Source organism: Bombina bombina, chromosome 7, assembly GCF_027579735.1.
Source record: "Bombina bombina isolate aBomBom1 chromosome 7, aBomBom1.pri, whole genome shotgun sequence".
In the NCBI taxonomy this organism is placed as follows: Eukaryota; Metazoa; Chordata; class Amphibia; order Anura; family Bombinatoridae; genus Bombina; species Bombina bombina.
In genome coordinates this window covers 372,152,069-372,167,606 of record NC_069505.1, presented here as the reverse complement: position 1 = coordinate 372,167,606, position 15,538 = coordinate 372,152,069, and the positions used below count along the sequence as shown (strand labels likewise).

Below are 15,538 nucleotides of genomic sequence, written 5' to 3'. Positions count from 1 at the left end.
TTAACTTTGGGGCAAAGCCCCGTAAAAGGCCCTTTTAAGGGCTGGTAATTGTAATGTGTTTTATTTTGTTGGATCTCAACTGCCGTAAAGTGTGAATGTTTCACTCTAAAATACAGACTATTATTTCAGCATAGGCTGTGATGATTCAGAGTGAGTTTTAATATATGATGAATTGAAGTATGAGTATATATTTGTAGTGATAAGCTACAATTAATGTGTAGCAATATTCCAAACTATAACTGAAAAGGAAGTACAAGAACTTTGAATTAATATTCAGAAAAGATAAGCAGTAAATTCCAGTATTGATACTTTTTGTTTAGCTATGGAGCAAGTGATATGTGGACTAACCAGCGTTAAACCTGATTGTAGTAGTAACCGAGTAATATGTAGTGAGAGAGAACACAGAAAGCTGCAGCTGCTGACAGGGGCGTGTCAAGTACACAGGAGTTCCCCTGCAGATGACGTCAGAGCTGATCCGTAGCGTTACAGTGAAAATGGTTTGTTACAAATGTTATATTGAAACAGAAGTAGCGATATTATAATATATGCAGCAATTAGATCAGTTAACTGTGTGGCAGCAACTTAAGATTTTATGTTACTTGCGGTTACTCCTTGAAAGTCCCGGTTTGTACTGCTTGCAGGTGTCTGATGAAAAAGGTCCAATCCTCAGGGTAAAAGTAACTTAGATGAATTAAATTCGTTCACTGGGTAGCAGCTTGTAGTAACAGTTCCTGCTGGTAATTGTAATCCAATAACTTGTAGTAGCAAATATCTTCAATTCATGAAATAATGCACAGGTTAAGAAATGGATGCATAGAGCTTATCTGATATGAATTTAATAACTAAGCACTTGTTTGGGGCGGAGACATGACTTAAATAGAGGTGTAAGGTGAGCTGTATAAGAAAAAAGGAAAACCAGGAGTGGAATCCTTACACGTCCCCCCCCTCAAGCAAGCCGACCACGGCTGGATGTTTTGGTCTGTGGGGAAAACGTCTGTGGAAATGTGCAACAAGCCTTGTAGCATCAATATGAGTATGAGGCTCCCAGGAGTCTTCTTCAGATGAAAACCCCTTCCATCTCACTAGATACTGAAGTTCACCATTATAATATCTGGAATCCAAGAGATCCTGAACTTCATACATGTTTGTGTCCAGGCATACCGGATCAGGAGGAAGGAGAGGAGTAGGAGGGTGTCGACCTGTATAAGGCTTCAGTAAAGAGACATGGAAGGTAGGGTGTATTACCAAATTATCAGGTAGATCCAAGGTAACTGCATTCTCATTTACTATGTGAGTGATCTTGAATGGGCCTATGAATAGACTAGCCAATTTCTTCTTGGGAAGATGTAACTTGATATTTTTTGTTGACAACCACACGAAGTCTCCTACTTCATACTTTGGAGCAACTCTACGTCTTAAGTCATAATACTTTTTCTGAGATGCTTGTGCATGCTGTATGTTTGTAGATAGATGATGGAAGTTTTCTGATAGGCGTTGTAGTAATTCGTCAACAGATGGTGTATTTTCAGAAGAGGAATGCTGAAAATTGAATCTAGGATTGAACCCATAGTTAGCAAAAAAGGGAGAGTAATTTGTGGTACTGTTGATAGTGTTATTGTAGGAAAATTCTGCCATAGCAAGAAAAGATGACCATTTATGTTGATGGTATGAGCAGTAGCAACGTAAGTATTGTTCGAGCCATTGGTTCAATCTTTCAGTTTGTCCGTTGGTTTGTGGGTGGAAAGCAGTACTTAGCCGTTGTTCAATTTGCAGACTTGTAGTGAGTGTCTTCCAAAACCTTGAGGTAAATTGGCTACCTCTATCTGTGAACAAAACAGTCGGTAAACCATGATGCCTTACAATGTTGTTCAGAAACAAATGTGCAGTTTCTGAAGAAGTAGGCAACTTGTGGTAAGCAATGAAATGTGCCATTTTAGTAAAGTGGTCAGTAACGACTAAAATGGTGGTGAAACCAGAGCTTGGCGGTAGTTCTACGATAAAATCCATACCAATGTGAACCCAGGGTGAATTGGGTATGTCCAAAGGCATGAGGAGTCCGTAGGGAGGTCTTCTCTCGGGTTTGGATACTGAGCAAGTAATACACTGCTGAATGTAGATCTTGATAGAATTTTCCATGGATGGCCACCAGTAAGTTCTGCTTACTAATTCCTTAGTGCGTCTGATACCTACATGACCAAGTAAGGGAGGATCATGGTGTTCTTTAATAATTTGTGCTCTGAGTGGTTCAGGTACGTAAATTTGAGAACCATGATAATATAATCCATCTTTCTTAATTAGGGAGTTCAGAAGTGCTTGTTTTTCCAACCCTAAGGCGGCTTCATAGTCTGGAACTGATATAGATAATGAAGCGAGGAATTTAGTGGGTGATAGGATACAACTAGGTGTATATTCAGGAATGGGTCTAGGATCTCTGCGGGAGAGTGCATCTGCCTTTGCATTTTTCGATCCAGGTCTATACAGAATCTGGAAATCAAAACGACTGAAGAAGAGGCTCCATCTAACCTGTCTCCCAGATAAAGTTTTGTTGTTCTGTAGAAACTCAAGGTTACGATGGTCTGTATAAATTATGATGGGATGAGATGTACTTTCTAGGAGATGTCTCCAAAATTCCAAAGCTCTTTTGATGGCAAGTAATTCTTTATCCCCTATGGAGTAATTCATTTCTGCAGAGGACATAACTTTTGAAAAGAAGCCGATAGGAAATAGAGGTTCTTTGAGTGTCTTACGTTGTGATAAGACTGCACCGAGTGCATAATCCGAAGAATCCACTTCCAATATATATTGTAGGTCGGGATCAGGATACTTTAAAATAGGAGCTGAGGAAAAGGACTCTTTGAGGAAATTGAAAGCATCAGCAGCTTCTTTCGACCATCTGAACACGCAATTGGAACTAGTAAGTTTGGTAAGAGGTTTCGAAATACTCGAGAAATTTCGGATGAATTTCCTGTAGTAATTACTGAACCCGAGGAATTTTTGTAGATCTTTTCTGTTCATAGGAGTTGGCCAAGATTTTACTGCCTCAACTTTTCCTTCTTGCATTTGAATGCCTTCAGGGCTGATGGAATAACCCAGGAAATCTATGGTTGTAGTATGAAAAATGCATTTTTCCAGTTTGGCATAAAGTCGGTGAACCTGGAGACGAGATAAAACCCAACTAACGTGTTTGATGTGGTCAGTAGTATTGGAGGAATAAATCAGAATGTCATCTAAATAAACTATGACACAAATATCGAGTAAATCATGAAAAATTTCATTTATAAAGAATTGGAAGGTTGCTGGTGCGTTGGTGAGTCCGAAAGGCATAACTAGGTATTCATACAACCCATATCTTGTTCTAAAAGCCGTGAGCCATTCATCCCCCTCTCTGATGCGTACAAGGTTGTATGCGCCCCTCAGATCCAATTTAGTATAGATAGTGGCATGTCTTAGTCTCTCTATGAGTTCCGGAATGAGTGGCAGTGGGTAGCGATTTTTTATGGTGATCTTATTTAGTTGTCTAAAATCAATAATAGGGCGTAAAGAGTTATCCTTGTTTCGGACAAAAAACATACCAGCACCAGCTGGTGAGACAGAAGGACGAATGAATCCTTTCTTCAAATTCTCATCTAAATAGCTTTTCAGATGGTCTAATTCAGATTGACATAGAGGATATAAATGTCCTATGGGTGGAGTTGTACCTGGTTTTAACTCTATGGGGCAGTCATAGGATCGATGAGGAGGAAGTGTTTCAGCCTCTTTTTTACTGAAAACCTCAGCAAAGTGACTGTATTCAATTGGTACAAGAGTGTCAGAAGTGGGGTTCAGAGAAAGTAGTGACTGCCTAATACAAGTTTGTTGGCAGTATTGTGAGTTTAAATGTATGTCTAAAGATTTCCAACTGATCTGAGGTTCATGTAGTTGTAGCCAAGCCAACCCAAGAACAATTGGAAATAATGGAGATGTAATCACATCAAAAGAGAGATGTTCATGATGATTGTTTAATGTTGTGACAGAAAGAGGAATGGTATGATGTGTAATAGGTCCAGAAGAAATCTCAGAGTCATCAACAACAAGAAGAGAAATAGGAGACAATTTCTTAATCAGTGGTATTTTATTGATAGAGACTAATGAGCTGTCAATGTAGTTGCCTTGAGCTCCGGTGTCAACGATAGCAGGGACGGAGATCTGTTTACTTGCCCACTGTAAAGACAAAAGTAGAGAACAGTGAAGTGGTTTATTAAGTACTACTTGAGAGGTAAAGTTAGTGCTACACTTACTGTTCTTTTTCTGAGGTATGATAGGGCAGTCCTTAAGACTGTGAGCTGGATCACCACAATACATGCAAAGGCCCCGGGTCTTTCTTCTCATACGTTCATCCGGTGTTAGCGGTCCCCTGAAGATGCTGATATCCATAGCTTCAGCTCCGCTGGGACTAGTAGACCTAAGAGTAGGTTGGTTAGGACTGGGGACCTTTTCCTTTTTGTATGGCTGGTCTGAGTATTGTCGTTCAGATCTTCTCTCCCTTAATCTTCTATCTATATGGCTACTTAATTTCATAAGAGCCTCAAGTGTCTCTGGCAATTCGGTTCTGGCTAATTCATCCTTGACTGCATCCGAAAGACCAAGCCTAAATTGATTTCTGAGGGCTATGGCATTCCATTGGGAGTCAATGGAGTACAGTTTGAACTCCGTTATGTAATATTCCACAGGTCTGGAACCTTGTTTAAGTTTCCTCATTTTGCTCTCAGCTGTAATTTGGAGGTTGGTATCATTATACAATTCATCCATGACGTCAAGAAATGCCGAAAAGGATGATAGGACCGGATTATTAGTTTCGAATAGTGTGTCAGCCCATATACGGGGTTCTCCCCTTAAGTAGCTTATCATGCAGAGAACTTTCACCCTATCATTTGGATAGGTCCTAGGCTTGAGAGAAAAATTAAGAAGGCAAGCATTCTTAAAGTGGCGGTATTGATTTCTGTCTCCTTGAAAATATTCTGGAGGAGCAACAAAGGGTTCAGGAGAGGTCTCTTGGGCTGGTAGCTTAGGATTGATGGAATCTTTTATAACGTTTCTCAAAGTCTCATTTTCCAATTGTAAATCTCTTAGACCCTGGCTGAGTTGGTCTACCCTTTGTGACAGGTTAAAGACAATTTGTGGGAGTTCGGCTGGATCCATAATAATGGCTTAGTTATTCTGTAATGTGTTTTATTTTGTTGGATCTCAACTGCCGTAAAGTGTGAATGTTTCACTCTAAAATACAGACTATTATTTCAGCATAGGCTGTGATGATTCAGAGTGAGTTTTAATATATGATGAATTGAAGTATGAGTATATATTTGTAGTGATAAGCTACAATTAATGTGTAGCAATATTCCAAACTATAACTGAAAAGGAAATACAAGAACTTTGAATTAATATTCAGAAAAGATAAGCAGTAAATTCCAGTATTGATACTTTTTGTTTAGCTATGGAGCAAGTGATATGTGGACTAACCAGCGTTAAACCTGATTGTAGTAGTAACCGAGTAATATGTAGTGAGAGAGAACACAGAAAGCTGCAGCTGCTGACAGGGGCGTGTCAAGTACACAGGAGTTCCCCTGCAGATGACGTCAGAGCTGATCCGTAGCGTTACAGTGAAAATGGTTTGTTACAAATGTTATATTGAAACAGAAGTAGCGATATTATAATATATGCAGCAATTAGATCAGTTAACTGTGTGGCAGCAACTTAAGATTTTATGTTACTTGCGGTTACTCCTTGAAAGTCCCGGTTTGTACTGCTTGCAGGTGTCTGATGAAACAGGTCCAATCCTCAGGGTAAAAGTAACTTAGATGAATTAAATTCGTTCACTGGGTAGCAGCTTGTAGTAACAGTTCCTGCTGGTAATTGTAATCCAATAACTTGTAGTAGCAAATATCTTCAATTCATGAAATAATGCACAGGTTAAGAAATGGATGCATAGAGCTTAGCTGATATGAATTTAATAACTAAGCACTTGTTTGGGGCGGAGACATGACTTAAATAGAGGTGTAAGGTGAGCTGTATAAGAAAAAAGGAAAACCAGGAGTGGAATCCTTACAGTAATAGAGCTTATTACTTTATGTATATTAGATTAGGGGTTAATAATATTAATATAGCTGGCGGCGGTGTAAGGGGTCAGATTAGGGGATAGATCAGGTAGATGGTGGCGGTTTTAGGGGCTCACATTAGAGGATAGATCAGTTAGATGGTGGCGGTTTTAGGGGCTCACAGTAGGGGATAGATCAGTTAGATGGTGGCTGTTTTAGGGGCTCACAGTAGGGGGTTAGTTTATGTAGATGGAGGCGGTTTAGGGGTTAAATACTTTATTAGGGATTGCGGCGGGGGATCGCGGTTGACAGGTAGATAGACATTGCTCATGCGTTAGGTGTTAGGTTTTATTTAGCAGATCGCGGTTGACAGCTAGATAGACATTGCGCATGCGTTAGGTGTTAGGTTTATTTAGCAGCTAGTTTAGGGAGTTACGGGGCTCCAATAGTCAGCGTAAGGCTTCTTACGGCTGCTTTTTGTGGCGAGGTGAAAATGGAGTAAGATTTCTCCATTTTCGCCACGTAAGTCCTTACGCTGTATATTGGATACCAAACTGCGCTGGTTTGGTATACCTGCCTATGGCCCAAAAAACTACAGCCGACGGCAGAAATATACGCGCGTAACTTCTAGGTTACGCCGTATATAGGATACCAAACCCGCGCAAATATTGGCGTCGCCAGCTTTTGCGGGCGACGATTTTTATCGGATCGACCCCAGAGCTGTAAATTGGCACTAACATTACAGTGCAAATCTTCAGATTTAAAGCCATTATATATAGAAAAAAATTTAATAAAGTTGGTGAAAAAATACTTTGATTTCCTACCCAAAAGTGAACATCATGAGCCACTGATAAGAGACACAAAATTATAATATATGATATTGAATATTAAAATATCACCAAGTGATCCAATTACTGGATACCATAGAATCATATACGCTAACAGAGGCTTCAATATAGTACACCCAAGATATACAATAGTTGGTTAAATATATATGGATAAGATATTCTACCTTATTAGAAAGTGTTTAACAACCCTACAATAATGGTTTATTTTGCTTGACATTAGAACAACGAGAGTCACTGACCTAACACTTTGTGCAAATAAGCTCTTATAATTAAATTAAAAGACCTTGTGCTAAACTATTGGTAAATGATATAAGGCTTTGGTATTCACACTGAGCCAAGTATATCTATTTTCCAGTATAAGTGGAAATATACAACCAATTTACCATTCACACAATTGAGCCACTGACAAAAGACACTACATGACAATATCTGTCTCATGAACAGGGGTGACCTTATTTATTTGGTTTGGAGGATTCACATTATTTAGCTGACAATTCAGAACTTATACTAATCCCAACCAAGGAATTAGAAAAAAAACCAACGTATCTGATAACTACCCCAACATTCAATATATTCACGTGTTAGCCAATACATGCTCCATTGGTCCACATCTTTTTGCAGTTTTTAAATTTTATGTTGTTGTTGTTTGTTTTCCAATTTTAAATAAAACAATAAAGGTTATATTTTAACTTCTATCACCTATTCATATCTCCCATTTTGATGGTATAATTACAGTTATTTATTGGGAGAGTGAAGTGCAAAGTAGAACACAAATTACCCTGCAGATCTGTACTTGTACGTATTAAATGCGCAGGGAATATTGTGTTCATGGTGGACAAATGTTTTAGGAATTTGTGACAACAACTTAACCCTTTCATGACAGGGTAATTTGTCTACATCTGAACAACTATCCAATGTAAACAAATTGAAATCCAACGGTCGCGTCAGGGGGCCTCCCTATGACGCTAGGCACGCTCTCCAGACCGTGATCGCATTCTGGAAGCGCCGTTGGCTTCAGGACAGCCAAATGGGAAGGACGTTCTATTGCGTCCTAACAGCGTTAAAGCCCGGCACGGTAAGGACGGAATAGAACGTCAGAACAGTGTTAAAAGGTTAAGTATCCGAGAAATAATTTGTGAGATTGTATTAGTTCATGAAGAATGTGTGAATTTAATGAAGAGGAATAGTAAGACCATAATTTACCTCCAATGACTCATACTTGCAGGGGTCTGGCATTAGCATTTTGCGAAGAAGATTTTCACAGTCAGTAGTGATGTAATCAGGAACAAAGTCACAAAAGGCGTTTATGCCGATCTTTCTCATTGCCTAAGAAAACCAATACAAACAAGGGTGAGCAAGTCTGATGTTACTCAGCACTGTCCTTGTGTAAAATATAACTGATGCAGCTCTTAGGATAGGAAAGTCACAATTAAACTTGCATGATTCAGATAGAGCAGGTCATTTTAAGACACTTTTAAATTCACTTCTATTTTAAAATATGCTTTGTTCTCTTGGTATCCCTTGTTGAAAAAGAATACACACATATCCTACACTAGTGGGAGCTGCTGCTGATTGGTGCCTGCACACATTTGTCTCTTGTGATTGGCTGACTAGATGTGTTCATCTTGCCGCCAGCAGTGTAATGCTGTTCCTTCAGCAAAGGATAACAAGAGAATGAAGCAAATTTGGTAATAGAAGTAAATTAAAAAGTTGTTTAAAATTGCATGTTCTATCTAAATCATGAAAGAAAATGATGGGGTCTTCTCTCCCTTTAATCTAGCAATGAAAGTAAAAACATAATTTGTGCCAAATGTATTCTCTCCCCGCTCCTGAGGAATATTTCATACAAATTGTACCTTTGAGTGACACTTACCACTTGTGCTGCGCCGTAAGGTGGCTTGGAGAAGCCGATCAAATCATAAAGGATCCTCCCAAGGCCCTGTATATCTATTTGTAGCCCAAAATGATTTTTAGTTTCTGAAGAGAAGATTGTGCTTACACCAAAATCCGCGACTTTGATGTTTCCATCTTCGTCTATAAGGATATTCATGGTCTAAAATAAAGGAAATATGCTCTTAGTTTAAAAAAAAACTTTATTGATTTAGCAGTTAGCATTTGTATCTGTTTAGTGATATTGCTTTCTTTCAGGGCTGTTTCTAAGGGCGGGCAGACCGGGCAGTGGGAGCAATAAGGAGCGCTTTAAAAAATAAATAAATAGGAAGCAGTGGGGAGCACTTTTAAAAAAAAAAACTTTATTATTTTTTTTTTTTTAATTATGTTAAAGTGGCAGTGCTTGCTTGCTTGATAAACTACTTGTATAGCAAAGGTTAAAATACACAGATCGCATATACATTAAAATAATAATAATAATAATAATATATATATATTTGAAAGGAAGCTGTTATGTTAATTGGCTGCATTGGATGTCACTCATACTAATGGAGCAACAAGATCACAAAGGGGGCGTGTTAAGACCGGATAACTACTTAGAGCTCAAACGGAAAGTAAAAAGGAGAGGAATCACCCTGAGGAAAGCAGTCTCCTATCTCACTGATCTGTGTCACTAAAGAGGTGATGCTTTATGCATATGACAAATTATTCATGGTCTTTACATAATGATATGAACATATTTTTTTGTTTTACTAAGCTTATTTAAAAAAGTGCTTTATAAAAATTGGGTTTCCACATACTAAGGAACAGGTTTTCTGTTACGGACTGTTGAATTAAAAAAAAAAAATCTTTTTGACATTATGCCTTTTTTTTAATTTACTTAATAGTGATGGGTGTGTGTATGTGTCATTTACTCCATAACGGCAATGGCGAGTTTTCACAAACTCACATGTGAGTGCTTGTGTCTGCTATTACTGCCTGTGTGTGTGTGTGTGTGTATGCCTATCTATCCCTGCCTGTGTGCGTATCTGCCTATTACTGCCTGTGTGTGTCTGTGTATGCCTATCTATCCCTGCCTGTGTGTGTATCTGCCTATTACTGCCTGTGTGAGTGTGTATGCCTATCTATCCCTGCCTGTGTGTATATCTGCCTATTACTGCCTGAGTGTGCGTGTGTGTGCCTATCTATCCCTGTCTGTGTGTGTATCTGCCTATTACTGCCTGTGTGTGTGTATGCCTATCTATCCCTGCCTGTGTGTATATGTGCCTATTACTGCCTGAGTGTGTGTGTGTATATATATCCCTGCCTGTGTGTGTGTGTGTACCTGCCTATTACTGCCTGAGTGTGTGTGTGTATCCCTGCCTGTGTGTGTGTATCTGCCTATTACTGCCTGAGTGTGTGTGTATCCCTGCCTGTGTGTGTGTACCTGCCTATTACTGCCTGTGTGTGTGTGCGTATGCCTATCTATCCCTGCCTGTGTGTGTATGTATCTGCCTATTATTGCCTGTGTGTGTGTGTGTATGCCTATCTATCCCTGCCTGTGTATGTGCCTTCTTTTACTGCCTGAGTGTGTGTGTGTATGCCTATCTATCCCTGCCTGTGTGTGTATGTATCTGCCTATTACTACCTGTGTGTGTGTGTATGCCTATCTATCCCTGCCTGTGTATGTGTCTTCTTTTACTGACTGAGTGTGTGTGTGTGTGTGTGTGTGTGTGTATGCCTATCTATCCCTGCCTGTGTGTATATCTACCTATTACTGCCTGTGTGTGTATGCTTATCCCTGCCTGTGTGTGCATGTCTCTGTCTATTACTGCCTTTGTGTGTGTGTGCATGCATATCTATCCGTGCCTGTGTGTGCATGTGTCAGCCTATTACTTCCTGTGTGTGTATGCCTATCTATCCCTGCGTGTGTGTGCATAGATCTGCCTATTACTGCCTGTCTGTGTATCTGCCTATTACTGCCTGTGTGTGCATGTATCTGCCTATTACTGCCTGGGTGTGTATGCCTTTTTATCCCTTCCTGTGTGTGCATGTATCTGCCAATTATTGTCTGTGTGTGCATGTATCAGCCTATTACTGCCTGTGTATGTATGCCTATCTATCCCTGCCTGTGTGTGCATGTCTCTGTATATTACTGCCTGTGTGTGTGTGTGTGTGTGTGTGTGTATGCCTATCTATCCGTGCCTGTGTGTGCATGTGTCAGCCTATTACTTCCTGTGTGTGTGTGTGTATGCCTATCTATCCCTGTGTGTGTGTGCATAGATCTGCCTATTACTGCCTGTATGTGTATCTGCCTATTAATGCCTGTGTGTGCATGTATCTGCCTATTACTGACTGTGTGTGTATGCCTATTTATCCCTGCCTGTGTGTGCATGTCTCTGTCTATTACTGTCTGTGTATGCATGTCTCTGTCTATTACTGCCTGTGTGTGCATGTCTCTGTCTATTACTGCATGTGAGTGCATGTATCTGCCTATTATTGTCTGTGTGTGCATGTATCTGCCTATAATTGCCTATGTGTGCATGTATCTGTCTATTACTGCCTGTGTGTGCATGTCTTTGTCTATTACTGCCTGTGTGTGAATGTTTCTGTCTATTACTGTCTGTGAGTGCATGTCTCTGCCTATTACTGTCTGTGAGTGCATATCTCTGTCTGTTACTGCCTGTGTGTGCATGTCTCTGTCTGTTCCTACCTGTGTGAGCACATCTTTGTCTATTACTACCTGGGTGTGCATGTATCTGCCTATTATTGTCTATGTGTGCATGTATCTGTCTATTATTGTCTGTGTGTGCATGTCTGTGTCTATTACTGCCTGTGTGTGAATGTCTTTGTCTATTACTACCTGTTTGTGCAGGCCTATGTCAATTACTACCTGTTTGTGCTTGTTGCTGTCAATTACTACCTGTTTGTGCATGTCTCTGTCAATTACTGCCTGTGTGTGCATGTATCTGCCTATTATTGTCTGTGTGTGCATGTCTTTGTCTATTACTGCCTGTGTGTACATGTCTCTGTCTGTTAATGCCTGTGGGTGCACGTCTCTGTCTATTACTGCCTGTGTGTGCATGTCTGTCTATTACTGTCTGTGAGTGCATGTATCTGTCAATTACTGTCTGTGTGTGCATATCTCTGTCTATTACTGTCTGTGTGTGCATGTTTCTGTCTATTACTGTCTGTGTGTGCATATCTGTCTATTACTGTCTGTGAGTGCATATCTCTGTCTATTACTGTCTGTGAGTGCATGTCTCTGTCTATTACTGTCTGTGTGTGCATGTATCTGTCTATTACTGTCTGTGTGTGCATATCTCTGTCTATTACTGTCTGTGTGTGCATGTCTCTGTCTATTACTGCCTGTGTGTATAGTATATTTGAAAAATAAACAGTTATTACAGTTCTTTATCAAATTATGTATTGTGCGAAAATCTCATAGACTTTAATAGTGAATTTTGTAAAAAGAAATTGTTATAACTTTCTAAATAATTGTAATAGACCCCTAAATATGTTACAAATACACCCAGTGACATATTGCAATCCTTTAGAAAATCTTACATGATGACTTTTTTTGCAAAGTTCAACTTTAAAGTCGATTGGAAGCTTTGTAGATACATTTTGTATAAGAATTTAAAGGGATTGATTATGCATTAAACAAATAAATATGCATAGCTATAAGAAAAGTATAAATATAATGGCAATTAGTAAAAGATATAAAGATATTATCTAAAAATATCTTTATATTTGGAAAAAACCATTGCAGTAGAAAAAGAACATATTTAAAGGGATAGGAAAGTCAAAATTAAACTTTCATAATTCAGGATACACCAAACAAATTTAAGACAATTCTATTATTCTTGTTCTCTTGGTATCCATTGTTGAAAAGCATATGTACATATCCTTAGCAGCAGCAATGCACTACTAGGAGCTAACGGGTGGTTGGCCGCAACACACATTTGTCTCTTGTCATTTGCTCACCAGATGTGTTCAGCTAGGTCCCAGTAGTGCACTGCTGCTTTGGAGCTGGCCTCTAAATGACAGAGTGACATGCAAGGTCTAGGAGGGGGACTTTAGAATCTGTGAGGGGGGCGCATTTTGGAATTTTGCCCTGGGAGCCAGAGTCTCTAGAAACTGCCCTGCTTCTAATGTCATGTAGAACGGTGAGGGGGAATTTCAGTGTGTTTTGCCCATGTGCAAATCCAGTGTTAAATTGTAAACCTCTTGGGGTTCTATATAAAAATGATAAGTGTTGTCCTGGGGTTTCATTTAAAAAGTGCAGCCGATGAACAATAAAAAGAACTGATTGTGATTGTTATGACATTAAACTTGCTCCTCTACAGCCGTTAACTCCGTGATAAGTATTAAAAGACGGATAGTTAGCAACCCCTGTATGAGACGTATTTTGAAATAATTTTGTGTTTGTAAAACGGTGTCCCGTAAAAGTTATCACTATTGTAACCTTGTGTATGTAACTTACCAAGCCTTTAATGTAGAGTGAATAAACGTGTTTTTATATTGCTGAGTCTGCATGTCATTTATGCATAGAATGTCCATTTAATACATTATACATATCTATTAAATTAACCCCCCCAATCCTTTTTCACTTACATTTAAGTCCAGATGTGCAATGCCCTTCTGATGACAGTGAAGCACTGCTGACACGATCTGAAAAGAATGTTAGTTTAGATTAAATTCAGGGCTTATATATTATAAATGTGTCAGATACATAATGATAAATAACAATCAGCTAAATGACGAGTTTTGCCGTACAGCTATACCACTAAAAAATTGGCCATTGCGTGTGGAATGGCCAGTAACGCATATTATGAGTCTCGTGAATATAGCTATACCGCAAGCATTTTAGCCTGTAACGCAACGTCCATTCCGCACTCAAAAAAGTGACGTTTGAGTGCAGGATTTTCTAGAGCGCCATGTTACAGGTTGTGCAGTCTGGCTAAAATGCTTGCGTTACAGCCTACACCGACACGATCCATTCCGCTATTTGATTCCAGTAGTTATGGATTTTGTGTAACAAAAATGTTTCACAAAACTCATAACTAAAATGTCACAAAGTACACTAACACCCATAAACTACCTATTAACCCCTAAACCGTCACCCTCCCACATCGCAAACACTATATAAAACGTATTAACCCCTAATCTGCCGCCCACCCACATCGCGACTATTAAATAAATGTATTAACCCCTAATCTGCCGCCCACCCAGATCGCCAACACTATTTAAATATATTAACCCCTAAACCACCGCCCTCCCGCATCGCAAACACTATATTAAACTTATTAGCCCCTATTCTGCAGCCCACCCACATCACCAACACTATTGAAATATATTAACCCCTAAACCGGGGCCCCCCCACATCACCAACACTATTTAAATATATTATCCCCTAAATTACTGGCCCCCCACATCGCAAAACACTAAATTAAACTATTAACCCCTAAACCTAACACATCCTAACATTAAATTAAAATTACAATATAACTATCTTTAAATAAATAAAAACTTACCTATGAAATAAAAAAAACTAAGTTTAAACTATAAATTAACCTAACATAACTATTCTAATAAAATAAAATAAACTACAATTTAAAAAATCAAAGATTACAAAAAAAACACCAAAATTCCGAAAAACAAATTAACTCTATGATTACAAAATAATAAACAAAATTATCAAAAATAAAAACAATTACACCTAATCTAATAGCCCTAACCCCACCCAAAATAAAAACACCCCCTAACCTACAATAAACTACCAATAGCCCTTAGAAGGGCCTTTTGTAGGGCATTGCCCTAAGTTTAAACAGCTCTTTAACCTTGAAAAAAATATATAAATCCCCCAACAATAAAACACACCCCCAACCAACCCCCTAAAATAAAAATCCTAAATCTAAAAAAAATCCTAAAATACCCATTGCCCCTAAAGGGGCATTTGTATGGGCATTGCCCTTAAAAGGGCATTCAGCTCTCTTACTGTGCCCATCCCTAATCCATAAAAAAAAGCCCACCCAAAAGAATGAAAAAAAACTAACACTAACCCCATAAAATCTACTCATGGTTTCTGAAGTCCGGACATCCATCTCCATCCAGGCGGCGACATCTTCATCCATCGCAGGGCGTCTTCTATCTTCATCCCGGCGGCGCGGAGGATTTCAGAAGCTCTCATCCTATTGGCTGATTTGAATTTGAAGAATCAAACCAGCCAATAGGAATGCAAGGTACGCCATTTTGAAATGGTTACCTTGCATTCAATTTCAGTTTACGGCGGGGCTTTATGAACGCTCCACGCAGGATGTCATCGCTGTCAAGGATAGCTCTGCTCCGCGTCACCAGGATAAAGATAGAAGACGTCCCCGCGATGGATGAAGATGTTGCCGCCTGGATGAAGACTTCTCGCTGCCTGGATGGAGATGGATGTCCGGACTTCAGGAACCGTGAGTAGATTTTATGGGGTTAGTGTTAGGTTTTTTTCATTCTTTGGGTGTTTTTTTTTTTTAGATTAGGGATGTGCACTGTAAAAGAGCTAAATGTACTTTTAAGGGCAGTGTAAAAGAGATGAATGTCCTTTTAAGGGCAATGCCCATACAAGTGGCCCATTAGGGAAATTGGTAGTTTAGTTTTTTTTAGACTTAGGTTTTTTTATTTTGGAAGGTTGGTTGGGTGGTGGATTTTACTGTTGGGGGTGCTTTGGATTTTTTTCTAGGTAAAATAGCTGTTTAACTT

General features: G+C 39.2%; 1 protein-coding gene and 1 long non-coding RNA gene across 7 annotated transcripts in view; both read right to left on the bottom strand.

Annotated features, from left to right (window-relative positions):
- The window catches only part of LOC128666465 (serine/threonine-protein kinase MARK1), a 110,859-nt gene that overhangs the window by 31,317 nt on the left and 64,004 nt on the right, over positions 1-15,538 (bottom strand). For all 6 annotated transcript variants that reach the window (XM_053721081.1, XM_053721079.1, XM_053721082.1 and 3 more), the window contains 3 exons: positions 13,406-13,462; positions 8,793-8,972; positions 8,123-8,245 (listed from right to left, as the gene is read on the bottom strand). In XM_053721081.1, the coding sequence (XP_053577056.1) occupies positions 8,123-8,245; positions 8,793-8,972; positions 13,406-13,462 (360 nt within the window). The remainder of the gene's footprint in view (positions 1-8,122; positions 8,246-8,792; positions 8,973-13,405; positions 13,463-15,538) is intronic.
- On the bottom strand, positions 4,093-4,457 carry LOC128666466 (uncharacterized). Its single transcript, XR_008403245.1, has 2 exons — positions 4,278-4,457; positions 4,093-4,200 (listed from the first exon to the last, which is right to left on the bottom strand). It is a non-coding gene; the product is annotated as an uncharacterized LOC128666466 (long non-coding RNA).